The sequence below is a fragment of the Zootermopsis nevadensis genome, unplaced genomic scaffold (assembly GCF_977971745.1).
Source record: "Zootermopsis nevadensis isolate Lab colony 2312 unplaced genomic scaffold, Znev_1.0 Znev_ptg000010l, whole genome shotgun sequence".
Taxonomy (NCBI): Eukaryota; Metazoa; Arthropoda; class Insecta; order Blattodea; family Termopsidae; genus Zootermopsis; species Zootermopsis nevadensis.
In genome coordinates, this window is record NW_028259142.1 from 1084983 (window position 1) to 1108441 (window position 23459).

Sequence of the window (23459 nt, forward strand, 5' to 3'; positions counted from 1 at the left end):
GATGCTAACTGGAGGCTTCAGACCCATACAACTAGCTCTGACTACCAGTCTGCCCATTCCCAGCGTTTGACAATTAAATAACCAAACTGATATTTGTGCGCATCAACTGGCATGATTCAGCAGTTTATTCTGTGGCTGCAGTAACCATTCATAGCCACAGCGTTCTGTCCATAAAAACATGCGGAGAAAAGAAAAATGATTATCTCATGTTTGCAAAACCAAAAATCTCCTTCAAAGGAGCTCACTTTGAATAACCTTTGACCTTTACAGCAATATGACAACACGACTTTTGGTATGAGTACGAATTCAGAAGTGAGTTTTAAAGAAGTCCGTGCCATCTAAGGGTTAGTCTGTGTGTGCACTATTAACAGAATATGGTTATTTAATTCTAGTGTTAAGAGGCTTTTCATATTCAAAGTGCCCCACCTCATAGTCTATGTTTGGTCGGTTGAGAGCCACATTGATGGTATACGTGGAGGAGTCGTGATGTGGTCTCAGTGAAGGCTGCTCATCTGGCCTGTAGCGCACTACAAAGTTCATTATTGCTCGTGGGGGCTGGAACACAGCACAGAACATGTACTTACATCTGTAAATTCACGTTACTCTCACAAGTATTATCTGCATCAGTTTACTTGGCATCCGAACTCCAATGTAACGGTCTTGGTTCGGTTCATCAAGACATTCTTTATGCAGCCCACTGCTACACATCCACACAGCTCATGTATGTATAACAGAGAAATGTCATTTTAGATGTCAGTATAATGACAACCAATCAACTGAAGATGGGAATAAAATTAATTGTCAAAACATCATGTATAACAAATACTGTACCACAGATGGTTGTTATTACATGATGATGATTATGAATAAATATGACATTATTCAAAAGATCAATAAAACGTTTACAGTAAATACATGTCCTTATTTATGTACATTCAAAATTGAAAACCATGCAATTTACTGCATCTCTCAAACACACTTACAGCATAGCACAAAATACTTATAATCTACTAAGAGGCATAACTCTGTATATACAAAGGAGAATGGATTACAGTAGCTGCTGTTACCTCCTGCTTCATATTCACGAGTGCCCAGCTTTATTTCTCTGCCCATGGATAGGACAGGCCATTATCATTTTCTTTTTAAATCCATGATTTGCAACCATCATGCCATTTAATTCTCTATAACCAAAGCATGTAGCTACATAAATAAGCAAACTAAACTATTAAATTGTGTAACTGAACATTGAGTGACACAAGCCCCAAGTCCCTGGTCCATCAGCTCTTCATACAGACAACTGGTCCTGAGGGTACCGCAGTTCTCCATAGTAACGTCTGCCAGTATCTCTTCTTCGTCATGGACAGAAAATCAAGGAGGTCTTTGACAATTTCTTATATGGCATTCTGCCTAGATGTTCTATGCACCTGCCTTTCTATAAATTTATTTCGTCCCTTATAGTAAATAAATTTAGATCTTTTAATATCATCGTTCATCTTTTACGAGTTCCAAAACAACACAAAAACACTGTCCTTGAAGAGAGTATTTTTGAATGAGTTTCACATTTTAACTGTACAGGATGTAATGCCATTTAAATATGATGTAACAGAACACAAATATTAATCAACATGTCAAGCAAGAAGAGAACAAATCAGGTACATTTTTAGGAAGCAATAACAGATGTTCTACCTTCTTCAGTCATTCTCATGAATTTCATACAACAGTCACTCTTCACGTCATCAGCAAAACAATTTATAAGCCACGAAGTTCCTCATTATATGACACCCTCTACTCACTTAACCCAATTGATCTTATATTTACATCAAGTGACTAATAAAAGTGACAGGCCCACAACCTTATTCTACCTAGACAGCCAGTCTCTAGAAAGCCAGACACAACAGCTAATGTTCAAAGACAGTGCCCATACAATCTTTAACCCTCTGAACTACACTAAAGACTAGGTGCAGCAAATACCCATATAAGATTTAATAAACAAACAACACATGCTGGCACAAAGCACATGTACAGTGCCCCACCCTCCCATCACCAATTGTTCATCAAAATTGTGTCTTACGCTGACATAACCAATAAACACTCTCTGTTGTAATGGTCCCACAAACTCCTCCAGAAAGTAGTCCCACTGCTCCTTCAATCCCACTTGTTTCATGTGGATGTCACGTGTCGGCACTGCTTCATAGCCCCCCTGGATACGATCATCCTAGCAGGCAAGCCCCACAAATTAGTCTAAAACTTAAGGAGACCCTCAGAAACATCTGCCTTGTGCCCACAACATAATTAGTCAACTCCAGTACAAGTATCCTTCTTTGCAAAACTAAACTTCCTTAGTAAGTGTAGACAAATGCCTTGTCATAAGTGAAGTTGTAACTGCAGATAAACCAGTCACATTTCTCAGTCAAGGCAAGAGACATGTTTGAAAAATCAGTGGCAAGATCAGTAGCTAGGGGAAATCCACGGAATTCAGAGAAAAAGAGTGAACAGTTATACTTTAATTTATAAAACACAAATTTTACTTCATTCTTCGATATTTCACATCCCTCAATGGCCGTGTTGCAAACTCTCAATATCATAAAATAGCCCAGTCAGGATAGACACAGAGTGGAGTTTGATATTATGTTTGTGGGACAAGAGAGAGTTCCCTGATGGGCGGACACATACGTCGTGGAAGTAACCGATGAACACGAGCTCCTGCAGTGGGCGTACATACAGACGTAACACTTCCAGCCAGTGAGCCTCCAATCCAATCTGCTTCATGTGTATGTCACGTGTCGGCACATTCTCATAGCCCCCATCCAGCCGTGGATCCTGTGAACATTGGCTGGCACGTGCTACAGTTCAGGTTTTCAAAGTCCTCATAATAAGGCACAAAGCACTTGTCTTGGATGAAATGTTACAGTACAGTATGTTAGCATGCCTTCTTAAATCGACACATGTTGACTCTACAGATGTATCCCATTACTTCTAGAAGAAAACAGCCAAGTAGCACTAGCTATCTCGTTGTAATCAATTAACCGAAACTAAATTATACCATATAACAAACCCATTCTATGGTAGGAGCCTAACAGTTACTCATATAATACAGAAATTCTGTTTCCATGCCATATTTCCCTAACATACATTCTAATATTACCCTCCATGCATGCCTAGGTCTTCCATGTGAGCTCCTTACTATGGGTTTCCAACCAAATTTTGTGTTTTTCTAATTTCCCATATGCACGCTATATGTCCCTCCCCCTTTACCCTTCTTGACTTATTCATCAAAACAGTATCAGGTGAAGGCTACAAATTATGAAGCTCCTTAATGTGATATCTTCTCTCTCTCAAGTCCAAATATTCTGCTCAGCGCCTTGTTCTCCAACACCCTCAATAAAAAATCTTATTACACGAGATGAAAACCAGAGAGGCTGCTGACAAAAATGCTCATCTTTATATTAATATCATTCCCACTGCTAGCTCACCTTGTTGGTGCCATCAGACCACTGACCATAAGTCTCCATGATTTCAATGAATTCCTTGCAGAAGCGAGGATTCACCAAAGGAAACCAGTACACATCTGGACAAGGCTGTCAACACAATAATATAGACAACTGCTGTGGTTCACAAGATTAGAAGTCCCCCGAGTCTTATGTTCTGTACACTGTTCTTTGATTAATTAATAAAGCCTTATTAACTGCACTTAAAAACCTCAAACAACAAGAACTCACCTGTGCAATGGTGTTATTTGGGTTAAAGTTCTCGGTGTAATTCTCATGTATGTATCGTTGTTCCCAGTCCCACCGATTATCAAAGATCTGGTAGATCTCGCTGTATATGCGACTTGTGTCAAAGTTGTCTGCATTTACTAGGTGACCAAAGTCCACACGATTGCTCACATACATAAAGACATCCTGCAACATGTAGCACGCGAGAAACTATCATCCAATGTCCTCCTTTGGAACCTGACAGTTATTCAAGTGAGCAAGAAATTCACTTATCACAGAACAATGAATTCATCACCATTATTACAACACCCACCACTGGACCTTGTCTTAAGGAAGCTTAATCTAGTCAAGAGGCTCTCAAAGTGTGGTCTGTGGACCACCAATGTTCTGTAATCCACAGATAACATGAATGAAAATCAACTGGGATAACAAGGCGTAACGAAGAAGATTAATAAAAGTGCATTAGAAGTAGAATAGAACCATCAAGACACTTGTAGAATAAGTTAAGTAAGTACAGTACCAACTTCTTTATTTCCATCTTTAACGTCTAAAGCATATTGCATATTAACTGTTAAATAACACGCAAAAAAAGTTATTAATAAGTTCACCAAGACAATCAGAAATTTTCAAGTAGTCTGGAAAAAAGTCAGAAAAATACTGATCTAGTCTACAAGCTTTGTTGTTAAAATATGTCTTAATATTATCCTCTCTGAAGTTTTATCTTTCTCATAAAATATTTGTGACCAAAATTTAATACACATTTCTTCCTTCCTGGTATGTGTGTCACCTGACCAGTTCCCCCCCATTACTCTTGATTTGCCTTGCTAATATCAGCCGAAGAGTACAAATTATGGAGGCCTTCATTATGTAGTATTCTCAAGTTCAAATAAAATAGCTCAGAAGCCAATGAGTCTAAGTCAGAAACACTATTTTTGCGTGTGCGGAGTGTAATGAATTTTATATTTCTAAAGTACTTTATAAAAATAAAGATAAAGTTATTATGAAATATTTTTTTAAAAATCACTGTTTGTACTTACGTGCAATGTTAATTTAATATGGATAAATTAATAAAATCCTCTGTTCCCTTGAAATAATTTCAATGACTTACACTTGCCGGCTTTTCAACATTCTGTAACGACACACAAAATTACTGACCTTAGACCTCATGTTGGAGCAGAAAGCCATGTCAGCATCCAACTGGTAGTATGAGTATGACGGCTTTGTCTCAGGCTGTCTGATGAGTGTGCCATTAATCAGGTAGCAAGCACTCACGTACGGCACGTTCCACACACCACTGAAAATAAAGAACTCGTGGAAACTACCAAGGCAGATACAGCAACAAGATTTTAATAGTACAAAGTGTACACTTAACATATGCATTCAGTAGAATTATAAATGATGGACATAAAGCTCTTCATGGAAATAAACTGACAACGGTGAACTCTTCGCTTTTATAAACAATCATTAAGTTCACATACAAGGGTTCATTCTTAATATTTATTCCGAATGGTGAGAAAAACTAAATATTGAACGAACAACAAATCAGTACTAAGGCATCACTATTCAGTTATATTACTAACATTAAAACAAGAAAAATAAATATGAAATGTATAACTTGTTTAATACACAACATTTCTGAAGATGGTATAATGTTTCAAAGTGAACACCAAAAGTGATGAATTCAAAATGCTAAGGAACATCAGTTTTGTGAAAATGGTATGGAAATAGCAAATAGAAATCATTTTAGACCCACGAACACTAAAAATAAAGTACTTGCAGAACGTATGGTGTTTGACAATGTTCATAGAAAGGAAATAATGTGACTTTTCACCAATGGATGGTACAGGTTACCTTGGAAACAAACAAATACTTTTCTGGATGGACGAGGAGATAAAAAAGAAGGACACAAAGATGTTAAACATCAAACACAGAAAATTCTCACAGTCATAAGAATAAAAAGAATAACCTTAACATACATAATATGCAGGAAAATATAACCGTAAAAATGTTAAAAACAAGAAAGCAAACTTTTGCGTAAAAATGATGGGAAATAACGAAAGGGATTACAAAGAAAACTGCAGCTAACATTGTCTGCCAACTTGGTCTGAACTTGGCAACTTTTGGATCTCTGGAACGAAAAAAGTCTCTATGTGCATGTACTAATACACATTTTTAATGGGTATTGTACCATGTAATGCAACTTCTCCAAATGACAACCATCAAAATGAGCCGTTCCATACACCCAACATGTGGTCAGCATCATGTAACAGGATGAGAAGAACTATCATGCACTTTTGTGCCAATTCATAAAACTCTGTTTTGGCTGGATTTCAGTTTTGTTAAAATAGCACAAGAAACTGCCATCCTAGAGGAACTGAAGAAAACCTGTAAAGTCTCAGATGGAATAGCTGGTCCCCTGCAAGACACAGTTCCACTGGGGGTCTGCTGATTGATGCCAATTTTCCACTCAATAAAATGAAAGCAAAATAATCTGACATCCTGACACTAGGGGGGGTCCAGCTATCAGTCATTTCATTCAGCATGTGTGAGCAGCAGTGGCCCAAGTTTCACCTCACACAAAAAAAATGCTTTGCTGTACCACCTAACTCTAGAGCACAGGGTCCTCCTTGAGCAGTAAGCACCTGTTTGGCTCATCGTTAAATTTACTCTTATTAGGAACGTGAACGTTCATCACTGAGTTCACAAAAGCCCATTAGTGGGTCATGTTAAATCCAGTTCAAAATAATCACAGCCCAAATAGGCCACCATTTTAAAGAACACAATTTGTCTGCTTCTTGTATGCAAATGAAGTGCTTATTATTCAAAGCAAATTGCTTGATATGAGGCACCAAAGAGACCCACTAGTGAAGTCACCTGGTGACATAAATGATATATCTTCCAGTTAGGTATCAAATTCTAAGATGGGATATCAGAGGATTTTGCAATGCCACTCTGCACAGCTTCTCATGATCTGAAGTGCAGATTAGTAATCAACAAAACAATGAAACAGAAACATGTGTAAAACAATCCGCTGATGTCGTGAGTTCTGTTTCTAGCATTTTCAACAAATGTCATAATGCACCACTAAAAACAAAGGCAAGAATGAATAAATAAGTAAAGAAATACATATATAAATCAAAAGAAATGAACATACCAGTATTATGAAACAATTCAAAGATTCATTTTGAATGGCAATAAAGTTAAACATGGAAACAGTAACCAAGCAACTGATCTTACAGGACTTTAGGAATTTGTAATTTCAGTTCTGTACGTATACAGCAGAATTAAATAAGATTATTATAATAATAATTGGTTAAGTGGGAGGGAGAAGAAAGTAACCAAATATGGCCTGCATTCAGCTGGAGGTAGAGAGAAAAATCATGAGAAATATCAGGTCTCAGCAAGGATATAAACTGGGTGAATTTCGCATCAATTATATTATGCTAATAAACTACTTTGCCTCGATATCCAGCGATGTCACAAACACTGAGCCATACTCCACCCATGAACTGACGATTAGGGAACTGACAGCAATCATCCAATTGACTAACTTCATAACAATAAGAGATGTCGTCACTTGTTTGCCCCCAAGAACAAAAGCCAAAGGGGGTCGGACACTGACACTCCAGGTTACAGTAAGCAGCAGTGACAAGATGGGACAGATGCTGATGCTGGGACTGCTGATAGGCTGCGTCCTCTATGTGGACATGGCCAGTGCAGCCCGTGGAGGCGGAGGGGGCAAGGGCCGTGGTGGAGGTCGGAAGGGGTACGGTTCCAGGATGCCCGTCTTAATCCAGCACCGTAACCCTGCAAGCGCCAGCTACTATGACCACAAGGATGTGAGTACACACTTTAAACAAGAGAAAAATAAATCAAGCCAAGACATTCACTTAGTGCAAATACAAAACTACTCCTCAAAGCTAATTAGCAACAGACACTACGCTGCAAATAATAAAAAGTCGTATCATCGACATACACATATTTCACCACACAGAAAGCGTTATAATTCAGTGTGAAGAAGAATGTTAATGTGAGAACTAGGGCACTCTGAGGGATGAAAGTGAATCACAAGAGAAACTAAACCAGATATTGAAAGATTACTCAAGCTAAAGCTGTGTTACATATATAATCTTATCACATAATATTCAGTTTTCTTTTATAAAATTCATTATAGTGATATATATGTATGTAGAATCCTGAATTGTATAATGCATATTGTTAAACCAGTTTAGAAGGGACCCATATCAATAAGACAGTTCACAATATACTGCCAGATTTCAATAACAAGTTTCTTACAAGTATTTACCATCTGTACATGACCAAAACAGGTCAAAACATGCACCGATCATCTTCTTTTTCCTCGTCTATGGTGCAACAGCCCAAAGTCGAGCCTTGGCCTCCTCCCATGTGGGAGGTTTCTTTGTCTATTTGAGGTGTGCATTTATGAGTAATGAGTGACAAGCCTACTGCTTCTGCACAATTTCTACTCAATCAGAAGAGACTTGGGTGAGAAATGGTAAAGTTACTATTTTGGAAATAACAGTCTTCAGAATTTTGAAAAGTGGCTAGAATGGTAACAGCTTCTGATTTAATATTAAAAAGAATTTCCAGAAATGGTTTCTCTTGCTAACTTCATCACGAGCACAATTTCTATCTGCTACAGTTCTTACTTAACAACTAGAATCTGAAACATCCTCACACATAAAATTATATGATTTTGTTTGCTTATGGTTTTATGTTATGTTCATTTTCTTGCACATTCTTGCTACGCTGATGTAATGTTGATGTCGTAATTGAACAACCAACCAGTACCTTGATATCTGTTAAATAATATCATATAGTGATGGGAAAATAAAATAGTTGTGTTGTGTTTCACAGGGGGCCAAGATCGTCAAGTCTTCACACTTTGAGCTTGACTACATGCTTGGCCGCAAAATAACATTCTTCTGCATGGCGACGGGACTCCCCCGTCCACACATTACATGGTTTAAAGATGGCATTGAGCTGTATGCTCACAAGTTCTTCCAGGCAAGCAATGTCACTATCATTTCAAATGTGATCCTAGAGTGACTTATTTTCTAACCTAGCAAAATTTAGGTTCAATCTGCATATACATCTGTTATGTTCATGGCAAGGTATATTTACTATACACTTATGTCAACACCAGCCTACTTAAGTCTACATGTGTTGCCAGTTATTCATGCTATTAATTTATTTACCGAACAAGGTTTATCACTTAACCGTCTCTTAGGAACCACGGTGTGTTGTCAGAACAAAATATCTCGCAATAGAAATTACAAGTTATTATAAGAATATACAATCACAAGAAAGATCTTCACTCACAATAAAGAAACATACATAAATAATGTGAACTGTTCCGCTAGGTGCACGAGTGGCCAATGGGGAATGACACGATGAAGTCCAAGATGGAGATCGATCCAACGACACAGAAAGATGCAGGATACTATGAGTGTCAGGCAGACAACCAGTATGCTATAGACCGCAGGGGTTTCCGCACAGACTACGTCATCTATACTTATTGAAGAATTTTCATCTTTCGTCTCCAATAATGCATCTTATGTGCTAAATTTATTAAAGTTTTGCTTCACTCTTCTGCTTCTATTTTCATCTCATACTGTTCCTTCACTTCCTATCTTAAATATTATTTTTTTAACATTTTCCACCTTCCATGTACAAAACTAACTTTATATATAAATTTTTCCTGAAAAGCTAACAGTTTCTCAGCTTAGGAAATTTCCTGCCTTTCATGGAAGATGAATAATCATTACAGTGTTCAGAGAAGCTTCTCGCTATTCTCAGCCAGATGAATTCAGTCCACGCCTCCCATACACAATTTCCTTAATGCCCGTCTTGATAGCTTATCATGTACGTCTATAGTCTTTCAAGCAGTCTATTTCCTTCACATCCTCCTCAATTCAAAATTTGCTGTGCCTTTCTCATCTCTCATCCATATGTTACAAGCCTTACCAATCTCTTCCTCCTTGATTTGACCATATAATAACAATTGATGAAGCAAACAAATTATGAAATCTCTCATGTAATTGTCTTCATTCTGCTGTTACTTAATTTCTCTTACTCTAAATGCTCTCCTCAGGGCTCTATTTTCCTTGGGCCAGGGACTAATTTTCAGATTTATACATATATAAAAGTAATATTAATTTTGTATGCTTTGATCCTTGTGTTTTTGAACTGAAGATTGGAAAATAAAACATTCTGAACTCAATACTAGCAAGCATTTTTCAGACTTAAACTATACTGTAAAGGAATACAGACCCCCTGTACTATGGGGCTGCTGGCCACCCTTTAGCACCAGGGTTAACAGTTTAGCAGTATGGTAGTGTGATGCGTGACCAGCTGGAACACGCATAAGCTGACACACAGACAACAAAGGTTAATCAGCTCCTCATTTCTTCATAAATGAAATCCAAATTTGTTACTGTCACTCCCAAGTATTTTACCTCTGCCACATTTTTTTTAAATTTCCATGTACGTACAAAATTTTATCCATTCCTCTCAGCCCATCTTTTACTCTACTTCCACATTTGAGCACTTCTATGTACAAAATGTAAATTGTGCAAGTGATAAATAAACAATCAAAGAAAGCAAACACAGTAGATATAACACTTTCACCATGCTATCAGAAGATCCACAAATATTTTCCTGATAGCTTTGTGAAGAAATACAATTCTACAAAGTATGACAATTCATTTCACATTGGAATGAGTTGGAACCGTGATTCGTAAAGGACCACCTCCAGAAAATGAAACAGTTGTGCCAACTGCAACTGCTTTAAATACGAAAACTGAGAAGTTCCATAATAACAGGTGGATACCGAGCTGAAGTTCATCGCCATCATCACAAAAGCCTACCTGATACTATTGCAATAAGGTTCATTGCATTTTGTATCCTTACAACTCATTTCATTATTACCCTCCTGCCTTCTGGTGGTCTTGTATGCAACCTCTTTCCATGAGGTTTCCGAATAAAATTTTTTAATTCCTCTAACAGTGACCTATTTTTTATTCCACTTCACATCTTAAAAATCTTATTTCCCTAAGATCCGTGCCCCTTCCATTGGCAGCTTGATGTTCACGTCACTCCCAGACAAAGCTATGTAAGTGTACAACATGCTAGACTTTTATTCTGCATGCAGATAAACTATTTGGTGAATCAGCATTTTGAAGCTAACGCAAGTACTGAGCTCCTAGATGCTATGTAATTCGCTCATTTCTCAGACAGCAAGGAGTGAGTGCTTTGCCAACTGGATATGGATGAGTCATGGTTGTTAACTATTCTAGATATGTAATTGTGTAATAGAACTAAAAAGATTGTTGTTTCAATCCATGAACAAAAATTAAAAAGCAGTTAAATGGCATTATGGCAGAAATGTTAGAATTTTATTTGCTTTTATTTCTGCTTTGTTTCTTATGAAAAAAAATGGACAGAAGAACAAGCTAAGAGAATATTTGGACCTAAGATAAGTGACGTAACAGTAAAAGGGAAACGCAGCCAAGCATAAGTATTCTAATAGAAAATGACAGATGAATATTTTAGAATGTATTAAACTAAGATGGCCATCTTAAAAATGTAAATCTTACATCCTAAAATATGACACAGGTTTAGCTAAATAACTTTGTTGAGAGTCCTTCTTGTGAATCTAATAGTAGCTCAGTTGGTCAGGAAATTCCCCAAATTTTATGAAACTTGAAGCTGCATTACTGTGTTTGCAAGAGTCCACCACTGGCCCCTATCCTGGACCAGATTAATCCAATCTGCATCATCCCCTCCAAAACCTATTTCAATACAATCAATTTCAATATTAATTTCCCATTTATGCCAAGGCCTTCCAGTTGGTGTCTTCCCTGTGTTCACAACAGCTAATGAATTCCATTCCTACTTCTCAAATATTAATTTTAATATCATCTTATCTATATAATGGTCTCTCAAGAAATCTCATGATTTAAGGCTTCTCAACTGAAAAATGCTTTGGAATGAATGTCGCAACTGCTTCGTATTTTGGAGGTACTGAGCTCAACTCTCTGATTGGGGGCTGGCTATCATGATTAAGTTTTTCTACAGTTTTCCTTCTTAAAATATCCCACAACCACTTCCTTTCAAATCTCTCCCAATTTATAATTTACAACCAATCTCCCACTTAGCGCTACAAGACAAGCACCCCACTCCTCCATTAACTGCCAAACCTGATCACAGTGATAGAGAGACGCATGGTCAGATGGATCCATTTAGCTGATTCCCTGCCGAAGAGGAAGGACTTCATTAAGCCAACGATGGGAGAGCGGTAACCCTCATACATATTAAGTGGTATTGCAGCCACCGGACAGAGCAGCGGCAACATACAGGAGGAGACCTACATCGGAGACTTATATGGGCCAGCCATTAAGTGTAAGTAATGAGCGGAGATTTTGTGATTTTTAAATGTTGACGTGAAAAGCGGGAACCATCACACAAAATGATTTGCATGTGACAAAATTGAGGCACTGGAATAAAGTGTTCTATCCTCTTATGAGTGAACCAACAACATATCAGAATTCTGTACGTCTGATTCTAATGCATCAAGCTCTTGCTCAATAATTCTTGGTTTATCAATTATGATCTTCTGCTTCATGAAACCATACACTATTACAAGTGACTACCAATGTTTCAAAATGAGCCGGGATAGCTCAGTCAGTATAGTGACTAGCTACGGGCTGGACGACCGGGGTTTGATCTCCGACGGGGGCAGAGGATTTTTCCTCTAGCCTCTGCGTCCAGACCGGCTCTGGGGCCCACCCAGCCTCCTATACAATGGGTACCGGGGTCCTTTCCCGGGGGTAAAGCCGGCCGGGGCGTGATGCTGACCACTCACCCCCATCTAGTGCCGGGGTCAAGGAAGAGAGGAGCATTACCTCCACTCACCCCAAACGCCTACATGGCGTATAGTGGGACAAACTTTACTTTACTTTTACCAATGTTTCAAAAGAACATATCACTTGCATTTTCAGGGTTAAAGACACTCAACCATGAAGATGGAAAGAATGGGGAAGGAAGCAAACATGATCTATGTTAAGAAAGTGTCAGAATTTTCTAGTAGGCAAACTATAATACTCGTCATAACACCTCATATCAGGAGCAGAATTAAACCATGTACCTCCTAAATAGGAACCCTAAGTTATAAGCATTGCACCATGACAGTCCCAGGTATGGTCACGGACCATTTTTGTCTCTGCTCTCCTGACACCTCCAAGGGTGGAATGTTTATAGAGTGCTATTGCATTTAACATGACAGAACAAGAGACTTACAGCAATGTGGACACAGACACAGTTTTGATTATGACTGAGGTAACAGACAGGGAAGACGCTGGTCTCTTGGGCACACAAAAACAGCATTTTACCCCAATACCATGAGGAACGAATGTGTACTTAGTTGTTATGGAAGATAGAAACGTTTACTCCCAAGTACCGCACACACCCAACTGTCAACAAAAATTATTCAGGTTACCTGTATACGTATTGTCACCTTTAAATACCATTTCTCATAAACCGAATACAAATCTTCACTGACTAGTATGTTGCAAATAGGATCATTTTTGATTACATTATGCATGATTCCAGATAATCAAGGATAATGCTCAATTTTCTTCCAGGGGAGCTGTGAGGGCTAAATCTACAATGAGAGTGACGAATGTGACAGGGTTGCTGCTAGTGCTACTGCTGCTCGGCCCTGGAGCCCACGGACGCAGGGGCCGATCTCGCAGCAGGACGAAGAGCAGGGTGCAGATTGGTCTGCCCATAACCGGAAAGTATCGCGACCCAGAGTCTGACCAGTATTACAACAACAGTGATGTGAGTACCAGACACGCCAGAATATCACGACTCACACAAATCGCATTTATGGGGTCGGTCAAGTCAGTCAGTTATGGGTAAAAGTTACGGACACATATTTTTAACATTGCAGTCAACAGCAACGTTGCACATATCAACATTTAAATATTTATTCCATTAAGTTGAATAAGTTCTGCACTGACAACTTTGGATTTGGTCAACATACAAGTTAAAACTTTTGTTAAATTGGCAGGACTGAAAATTTAATGTCACTCTTCAACCGAGTGTCTGCTCAAGGAACCAACAAATGTGTATCCTTGCAGCAAACTCTCAAGTGGATTTACTCTAGTTTACTGTCTGCCAAAACACTTGTCAACCTGTACGTTGGTCCAAGATCTGTTCTAATCTATTCATGGTAAACATCTTACATTTCCTAGTAAGCATTTACCAGATAATAACTAACACTTTCAGTCATTTTACAACCTCAATATGGTGTCTCTGACAGGTTATGACAAAAAATTGACAATCAAAAGCAACAGATTCTGCACTACGCAATACACCACAATAAACAGATACAATAATTCCGGCCGAACATCACAATTTTCAGATGAAAATTAGCATTATCCACTGATGATGGGTCCAAACTAACAGTTTAATATGTAGGAAAAGATGTCAGGATCGACAAACGTGCCATAACACAGATGTTGTCAGTAATTTCTGCATCTGACTGACAAGCAGTTGCATTATAATAAAAAGAAAATGCACTGTACCAAGGCACAGAGATCCATGTTCTGACAGTGCATGGGTTATCAGACCCCAACATAAACTATTACCAAAATCTTGACCTTTAGGAAACCACTAATATACTAAGATCTGGGGGAGAGAAGACTTAAGCAAGCAGAGACAATTTCTGCTTGCAGGGAGCTAAGATCCTGCTGGCATCTCACTTTGACTACGAGTACATGTTGGGCCACAAGATAGTGTTCGTCTGCGTGGCTAAAGGCACACCCCAACCTCAGATCACCTGGTTCAAAGATGGCATTGAGCTATATGCACATTCTTACCTACATGTGAGTACAAAGTTCATTCCATCTTGCCATCTTGTACTTGTTAACATTCATCACTTACTATGTTCGGTGAGAAAAATGAGTACATAAGAGTAAATAACAACATACATTATGATCCCAATTTACCTTCTACCAGACAATGTCAAAACTTAAAAACTCTGACTTCCTGTTTGTTTTCATAAGATACTGATTTGAATCATACGTGGGATGAGCTAAATAAATTTATCATGGTTTTCCTCAGTCACAGCGTCTTCCGCCTGTATCCGTTCTATCTCATTATTCAGTTCCATCCACATAACCTCTGCAGCTGTTTAAACGGGACCATGCTTCAGCAGTTTATATTAAGATCGTCATAAAATTCTCTTTGGCTGTGGAACTGAATGCTTTACTGCTGTTGCCAGAAAATCCCAAGAATGGAATTTACCCGAGCCAATTCAAACCAGATCACATCCTCACACTATTAGATCCACTTTAATATCAATTCCAATTTCTTCTAGATTATATAAGTGGCATGTCCACCTCAAGCTTCCTGGCCCCGCACCATCCCAGTAAATTGTTTTCTGCACACCAGCATACTGCTGTAAAGAATATCTTGGCTTGCAGGTTCATGAATGGAAGATGGGGACAGACAAAGTGAAGTCAAAGCTTGAGATCGACCCAGCTACGCAGATGGATGCAGGGTTATATGAGTGTTCTGCAGACAACATGTATTCTGTTGATCGACGCAGTTTCAAGACAGATTTCAGTATTGCCTTTGACTGAAATTTTTCTCTGCCCCACCCAACATAATAGTCTGAAGACCCCCCTCCCCCTCTGAGACTACACAAACAATATGAAATGTACAACAGGATGATGATTTCCCCCATCAGATGGCACACAGCGACACCACCGTACTCTTCTAAATTCATGCAAACCCAGAGCATTCAACAGCTTTACGATTCAAAATTATTTATTGACAAATTGCCAAGTAAGGCAAATTGTTCCAATATATATGCCTACTGTTGACAAGGAAGTTCAACACATCCAACTGTAACAGCAAATGGCCACAGTGCATCTTTGCATCAGATAAATTTTAATTTAAAAACATTGCAAACCTCATACAAGAGTAATGAATTTTTGGCTCATCTGTTGCTGAAGATGGAAGAAATATGAATTTGTAAAGAAAACCAGTCGCTGAACGAGTTAAATTCTGTCCACCCACATTCAATTTCCTAAACCCACACTATTCTCTCATAACCAGCGACCAGACACTTAAATAAGAAATTTCCTCATCAAAATTGTTGATGGGTTTCCATACATTAGGGAGCATATGATAATATTTATTAATGATGTTTAACCAAGAACTCACCGGCGGTCATTGTGTATGATTTCCATGTAGTCCATGGATCTGGCATAGAAGCCGTCAGCTGTCAATGCTCCCCAGAAGTTGGACCACGCCTTATATGGTCTCAACAGCAGTGGTGCCACAACACCCCTACACAAGTAACCTGCGTTGTAGTAACCGTTACATTGTCACTGCAGCAGGTTGTGCCAGATCTGCCATTCAATTTTAAAGCACACTGATTCAGAATAATTATTTTTAGAACTATCTACTCCTTATATTTGGCACTAAGGTCTAAAAACCTCATTAACTGTTTCAACAAGGCTGTCTGGACACACAATTACATCACAGCCCTGATAATGAGGAGAGATGGTCCCTGAAAAGTAGTTAATTTTTAACCAAGCGACATTGCTTATAGCCTACGAAAACTGTATTAATGTTTGTCACTGTGAAAGCTTCAGATCATACACACATACAGACTTGTGTCATGCGACAAAACTGAGGTCTACATCACACATGGAGACAGACCCTGAAGGGATAAACACACATGCCTAAATCATCTTTTGACGTAACCGCCGTCGGTCGTCACATTTCAAAAGATGGCTCTTCCTTTATCTTAAGGTGCGAGAGGGGGTTTCTATTGTATATGGTAGGCTGAGTTATACTTTATCTGTGGATGGATTTAAAGAAGAATAAAGTCCAAAACAAACAAATTAAAATACATCACTGTTGGCAAACACATTTATAGAAAAAATATACATACCTGTTCTGCTCGACAAGAAGGCGGAGGGTGTGCGGGTTATCCAAATGGGCATCGCTGTCCAAGTTAAAGTAGTAGTCACAATTCACCGTCAAACAGTAGTTGCTGCAACAACAATACCAGATCAGATTCTGCACAGCATCGTCTCTCTAGAAGGGTAGCATAGTCTGGTGCATATAAGCAGCAGTGAGGCATATTATTACACTGCACATTACTTGGGTTTCAGTCAAAGGACTGTATCTACACAGCGCTAAAAAAAAAAGCACATGGGAAATGAAGAACTTCTTGATGGTATACAATGTTCTTTGCGGTTAAATAATAATCCTTGGTCAGCATTTCCCAAAGTTGGAGCTGTAGTCACCCCATAGGATCATGAAGCTTTGTTACAGACAGCAGCAAAACAGGACGTGTAAACAGATATAACTCAGAAGGCAAGGTATAAGACCAGGAAGTCAAGCCCCATGAAATTGTAAGTTGTGAGGATGAAGACAAGATCTGAAAGGTTCAGGACAGAGCCGAACCTTCAGTCGAATACTTATCAACTGCGAACCGAACAAAACTCACACAGCCAGGTTGCGGGCCTCAAACTCTTTCAGACTGTCACTTGGATCAATCCTCTTCACAGTGCGAAACTCTTCACCGTACGATGACAGAAAACCTTCTAGGTGCTTTGAGTGGTAGTCTGCCTGGAAGAGCATTCAAGCATCTGGTTGTACACAAAATGCTGACACAGGGGCAAGCTATATGGTGCCATCTATTAAATTAATTATTCCCTAATTCATAAAGATACCTGACAAAAAGTTTCACCATAATCACCACATACACTGTTCAATTCCCACCTTCATACCAAAAGCCAAATGACCGATCAGAGATAAAGCCCCTAAGCGAGGACCGAGCCAACTGTTTTATTACTGAAAAAACAAGCACCACTTACTGAATTATGCACAAAGAGGTGCAGTTTCTCTTTAGGATATTCAATGTTGTGGAGCTTCTCAAGGAACTCTTCTAAGAATGGTGTTTGCTGCTCAATGAACACTGCTACCAGTACAGTTGGGTAGCTCTTTGGCTGCAACAAACAATAAATTAACATTTTAGGACAGAAATTTCATCTCTCACACCTCAGCAATTCATGGCAGGATCGAAATATTCATATCAACTTATCTTGATCTTGTGAAAGACAACATTTTCTGGCAAGTCAGTATAACGGAAGTTTCTTTACAGCTTCTGAAATATTTTCAAAATTTCTTTTGTTGGCTTTCGCTTTTGCTTTTGTCCTTAATAAGCAATTCTGGAGACAAACAGTTTCCTTGATTTTGGACTTCTTTAACCTCACTTTATTTTTCTTGGAATCTTCTTGCCAAAGGAATGTGTTTGTTCTCAGTTTTCTCCCAATGAATCACTGACTGACGCTTAGGTTACATGACAACGTTCTAAAATCACCTACTGTAAGGGACTACTAGCATATCAAAGAGTACAGAGATGCAGATATTGAGGAAATGGCGGTCACGGTGCAAGGGTGAGTCAGGCACTCACCCCACTTTTCCCATTCATTCATTCGAAACAATCCACTTCCCAAGTGCAGGGAAAATATGTAACCACACACTTACGTCTTTGTCCTCCAGAATAATCGAGTCATCCCAGCAACTGAGGCAGCCATCTTCCGAGTTCCAACTGCTGGCCAAATAGTTGCCAAGCGTGTTGAGCACCGGTTTGCTCAGCCCATTCCCATGGACCACCAATGGAACTGTATTGTACACGGTGTTCTGCAAATATGCTTCATGCCCCTTAAATTTCAGTTCAATGTCCGCTACAAAGACAAAAATAAGCACATTTCACTTCAAACACGCATCCTACAACAGTATTAAACATCTGATGCTTCACAGGTATTAAGTAAAATTTGTCACACATGACTGCGCTGTCATGCCGTCATGTATATACACTGGACACAGCGAGGTAACTTCATGGCATGCATATATGATCTTCAGATTACATGGTGACGTAATTCAACAAAGTCTTCATTCGCAATCAACCACATCGGATGGTTGTAAAAAAACAGTGTTTCGAGAGCCATCCTGGTACTCATCATCGTGGATCTCATAAGGACAATGATGATGATCTGACCAGATCCCTGATGATGAGAACCAAGACAGCTCTCAAAACACTATTCTTTTACGGTCGCCTCACACGACTGACTGCCCGCGAAAACTTAACGTTGGATTTGACGTTCACATGGTGGTGAGTGCAAAGACAGCTAGCTATCTTCTGGGTTGTAGCACCATGTCATCAGGTACAAAATTACCGATGTTTCAGAAATCCTCGCTGCCTCCATCATCGGCTTGTTGATGGAGGCTGCAAGGATTTCTGATATGTTGATAAACTTCAACCAGACTACAACGTGCTAAACCCAGAAGACAACCATCACCACGACATGCATGCTCGTGCACTGTATGTATGTTACGGTGTAATTTTTACATTAACTAGGAACACTCAGTAAGCAAAGTACAAAGAACGTATGTATTTCACACAGATTTCACCTTTTGTCTTGTTATTTAACACATTTGCAGCTACCCCAAGGACATGCTGAGACAACAAATAATATTCTATGATTCCCATCTATGCCCAGATCTCATCTCTTGATATTTAGCAGACGATAACTTTTTTAAAATTTGTAAGATGAACTTCACATATCAAGAAGGAACATGGCTTACCAACAGCACCATTAAGATTCTGGAATATGTCTGCTCTGTGATCAAGTTTGATGCGGAATTTGTTCCTCAGTTCCTCGTTTAGGTACACTTTGGTATAGAACAGCTGATCATCATCTTCATTGGCGACTACTGATGATGCCACTACTTTATACAGCTCTGGGGCATAACCAATGAAACCTGAAATACCGCATACAGATTAGCCTTCTTATTTGAGTTTCATAATTTCAAGCTAGCAAAAATAAATTTTCTCTGATGTTTGAACACAAATATTAAAGGACAGAGACACAGGAGGTGATAACATAGAAGATATTAACATCAAAATAAGTGAATTTTATATATATATATATATTTGCAGACATAAGTATGCACGTCTTCTTAGAACATAAAATGGGGAATCCAAATCAAATGTGTGTTCATTTTAATAGTAAACAAATGGAACAGGAGAATCTTAGAGCTAAGATATACAATAAAATACAAATATTTATAAATTGGACAAATCAGTATATCATGATTAAGTGAAAAACTAATTTTTATGAGTAAGCCTGTTCAATAAAGAATAAATTAATAAAAATCGAATAATTATAACAAAGTAAACTTCTAAAATTTTGAAGATGGCCATCTACTGGGATGTGCATTTACCTTGACAATGAATGCTATATAATCCGAACTTTGCAACGCCGCCAAAAGACGCCACATCAACCCACATAAGTCTCCAGAAGACACTGAAGATGAAACTAGAAAACCGACATCGCGACGCCATACCTAGACCACCAGGAATGTGACTCAGACCCGTGGGATGACATTTCGCGAGTCTTTAGAAAATCGACGCCCTCAAATGACGCAACATTTACCGCAGATATGTATCCAAATGACAATGAAGACGAAAATAAAAACCGACGCCGAGCGTCGCGAGGTCGAACACTGCGACGCCAGCAGAAGACCCCAGGAATATGACTCAAAACGTTTGGGAAATATTGGGGGCGACTTTAGAAAATCGACGCCAAGCGTCGGGACGCCCACGAAATACGCTGAATCAGTCCAGATAAGTATCCGGAAGACACTGAAGAAGAAACTAGAAAACCGATGTCGAGCGTCGCGACGCCCTATCTAGACCCCAGGAATGTGACTCATACCCTTGGGAGGTTTCGCGAGTCTTTAGAAAATTGACGCCCGGCGTCGGGATGCCTTCCACCTCGGAGTCTTAAAATGACTCCAAACTTACATCAGATAAGTCTCCAGATGATAATTAACTATGACTGGAAAACCGACGCCGAGCGTCGCGACGCCATTCGTTAAGACGCCACCAAAATACGCTAGGAAAGGCCTAAGGAACGTGGTATAACGCTGGGCGCGATCCTAGAAAAACGACTCCTTCGAATGATGTAATTTTGCTGCAGACGCCACGGCCGCCACTGCAACCTAACCTAACCTAACCTATCCTGCACTATGGTCAACTCTCTTCTTTCTCCTCATTTCCTCTCTTCACTTCTCTCATCCTCCCATCTTCATTCATTCTTTCACAAGACCACAGGAATGAGATTAAAACCCTGTAGATAACATTGGGAGCGACTTTAGAAAATCGACGCCTAGCGTCTCGACGCCGAACGTCGCTACGCGCTAAAAATACACTACATCAACACAGATAAGTATCAGGAAGGCAATGAAGACGAAACTATAAAACCGACGTCGAGCGTCGCGACGCCCTCCGACGCGACGCCATACCAAAACACCGGGAATGTGACTCAGACCCTTAGGATGACGTTTCGCGAGTCTTTAGAAAATCGACGCCCGGCGTCGCGAAGCCTTCCACCTCGGCGTCTTAAAATGACGCCAAACTTATAGCAGACATGTCTCCAGATGACCCTGAACAGTGACTGGAAAATCGACGCCAAGCGTCGCGACGCCATTCGCGAAGACGCCACCAAAAGACGCCAGGGAAGGGCCAAGGAACGTGGTATAACGCTACACCAAGCGTAGCGGCGTCTTCGAAAGACGTAATTTTTCCACAGACGCCGCCACTGCAACTTAATCTAACCCAACCTAACCCAACCCAACCCAACCTAACCTAACACAATCGAACCCAACCCAACCTAACCCAACCCAACCCAACCTAACCTAATCCAATCTAACCTGCACTTCGTCAACTCCCTCTCTCCTCTCATCACCTATCTTCTCTTAATTTCACTTCTCCTATCCTCTCATCTCCATTGTTTCTTTCTTTACATTCTCTTCTCTTGTACTCTCCCCACCTCTCATCACCGCTTCTCTTCTCTTCTCTCTTCTAGCTCATTTCAATCCTCTTATCCTCTGTTTTGTATTTTTCTCTATTCATTTCTCTTCTCTCGTTCCTTCTTACCTTTCGCTTATCCTCCTTTCCCCACGTTCGCCTCTCCTCTCTCCCTTTTCCTCTCTATTCTCTCTCCTCCTCCTATCTCATGCCTTCTCTTCTGTTATCTTTATTATCGGGCGTCTGCCCACTGCGCCCTGCCACTTTTAATCGCTACGCTCGGCGTCTCTCTGCCAGAATCGTGTCTCATTGGTTCCCACGTCTTCTGTTGCCTTCAGTTACATTTCGGCGTCAGCGTCCCTTCTCAAACTTCAATTTCAAAGGCACCTCGAGGCTCACGAACCCTAAATATAATGTCCTTTCGCGTCGTCCCGATTATGAAAGTCGCGACTCTCGGCGTCGGTTTTGTTGCTTCCACTGGCAGACGGAGCCTCTCGTCTGCGGTAAAATTGGCTGGCATCGCTACCATCGGTAACGCGACGAAAGACTTCGGGACGCTCATCGTCGGTTTGCTAGTCATCTTTTCCACGTCATATGGAGACTCGTCCTCGGTAAATTCGGCATCCTTTCAAGGCGTCCCGATATTACGGTTGGTGAAACCTGGCGGTGACCTTCTTACAGCGTGCCCAATTATATTCCAAGGGCTTAACTCACATTTCTGGCGCCCTCACTTGGCGTCGCGTAGCTGCGCGTTGGTTTTATAGTTTCCTTTCCAATGTCATCCGCAGACTTAATGGCAGTAAATTTGGCGCCACTCAAAGTAATCTCAATGCCAGGCTTACTAACGTTCAGCGTCGCGAAACCTGGCATCGGATTTATAACATCGTCACCAATACTGTGACAAGGGATTCACGGCGCCTTGCCAACACCCCACAAATATCACTTAAGACCTTGGAGTAACACTGGGCACTATGTTAGAGAATCGACAAAAGGCGTCGCGACGCCAAACTTCGCAATGCCCTCAAAAGAATCAAAATTTACCGCAGATAAGTCTCCGGATGACAATGAACACTCAACTACAAACCTGACAGCGAGGGCCGTGGCATTGGTCGTCGCGATGGCATCACAAGACCCCAGGAATGAGATTATCAGATTTTTCACTTCTGGCCTACTTTCTCTGGGGCCACATGAAAACCCTCGTGTATGCTATCAAGGGAAACAGTGGGGCTAAGCTGCTGAATTGAATAATGGACTCTGGCGCAAACATCAAAAAGGATCATCATGACTCAGGGCTCAACAGTGCAACGACAATCAGGGTGGTCATTTCAAGTCATGTGATTATCTGAAAGTTCAATTTGAGTCTAAACTTAACAAGAACAAAAGAACAACAATATAACCAGAAATTAAATGGAAATAATGTAAAAGTTACAAATGCAATAAAATGCTCATTTTCTCGACAAACCGTTGCAGATCAGACCCACGTTTATTTGAACTTTTCGCCTCAAAATGATCCCAAGAGCACGCAGTTAAGCAATGGATATTCTGTTGTGGCACTTCCTGTATATATAATGATCTACAACATGTCTGTCAGGAAACAAACACCATACCTCCAGAATTTAGATACCGTTTCCCCCTCTGGACAGTAGGATACTTGGACGCCAGCCCCTCATGAGGCCAGCAAAAGCCTTCGGCAGAAAATACCACTCGGGCATCAAAATTTTTAAACTGCTCCACTATCTTGTCCACTCCTGATAGCAAGATCACATCATAGCTGTAGGAACAAACAAAGCACTACTGAATGAGTCAGAACAGGAATC

At 39.9% G+C, this 23459-nt stretch overlaps 3 protein-coding genes across 5 annotated transcripts in view; 2 read left to right on the forward strand and 1 right to left on the reverse strand.

The window, feature by feature from the left end:
* The window catches only part of Plod (procollagen lysyl hydroxylase), a 31178-nt gene that overhangs the window by 2353 nt on the left and 5366 nt on the right, over nt 1-23459 (reverse strand). For 2 of the 3 annotated variants that reach the window (XM_022058706.2, XM_022058709.2), the window contains 12 exons: nt 23250-23413; nt 19416-19592; nt 18315-18514; nt 17642-17773; nt 17272-17393; nt 16711-16812; nt 15975-16100; nt 4872-5010; nt 3720-3902; nt 3474-3578; nt 2674-2820; nt 427-555 (listed from right to left, as the gene is read on the reverse strand). In XM_022058706.2, coding sequence (XP_021914398.1) covers nt 427-555; nt 2674-2820; nt 3474-3578; nt 3720-3902; nt 4872-5010; nt 15975-16100; nt 16711-16812; nt 17272-17393; nt 17642-17773; nt 18315-18514; nt 19416-19592; nt 23250-23413 — 1726 coding nt within the window. Of the gene's footprint in view, nt 1-426; nt 556-2071; nt 2216-2673; nt 2821-3473; nt 3579-3719; nt 3903-4871; nt 5011-15974; nt 16101-16710; nt 16813-17271; nt 17394-17641; nt 17774-18314; nt 18515-19415; nt 19593-23249; nt 23414-23459 lie in introns of all 3 variants that reach the window. The other variant, XM_022058707.2, reaches the window with a different exon arrangement.
* On the forward strand, nt 7305-9960 carry LOC110827237 (immunoglobulin domain-containing protein oig-4). Its single transcript, XM_022058714.2, has 3 exons — nt 7305-7555; nt 8595-8744; nt 9101-9960. Exons 1-3 carry the CDS (start codon nt 7370-7372, stop codon nt 9257-9259), a joined length of 495 nt encoding a protein of 164 aa, XP_021914406.1. The 5' UTR covers nt 7305-7369; the 3' UTR covers nt 9260-9960.
* Nucleotides 11979-16668, forward strand: nkt (noktochor). Its single transcript, XM_022058715.2, has 4 exons — nt 11979-12140; nt 13382-13580; nt 14480-14629; nt 15230-16668. Exons 2-4 carry the CDS (start codon nt 13407-13409, stop codon nt 15386-15388), a joined length of 483 nt encoding a protein of 160 aa, XP_021914407.1. The 5' UTR covers nt 11979-12140; nt 13382-13406; the 3' UTR covers nt 15389-16668.

Excerpts from the sequence above, each read along its gene's own strand:
- nkt (XM_022058715.2), top strand. The coding sequence starts at position 13,407 with ATGAGAGTGACGAATGTGACAGGGTTGCTGCTAGTGCTACTGCTGCTC. Across the intron at positions 13,581-14,479 it reads AGTATTACAACAACAGTGAT|GGAGCTAAGATCCTGCTGGC; the intron begins GTGAGTACCAGA and ends TTCTGCTTGCAG. Across the intron at positions 14,630-15,229 it reads ATGCACATTCTTACCTACAT|GTTCATGAATGGAAGATGGG; the intron begins GTGAGTACAAAG and ends CTTGGCTTGCAG.
- LOC110827237 (XM_022058714.2), top strand. The coding sequence starts at position 7,370 with ATGGGACAGATGCTGATGCTGGGACTGCTGATAGGCTGCGTCCTCTAT. Across the intron at positions 7,556-8,594 it reads GCTACTATGACCACAAGGAT|GGGGCCAAGATCGTCAAGTC; the intron begins GTGAGTACACAC and ends TGTGTTTCACAG. Across the intron at positions 8,745-9,100 it reads ATGCTCACAAGTTCTTCCAG|GTGCACGAGTGGCCAATGGG; the intron begins GCAAGCAATGTC and ends CTGTTCCGCTAG.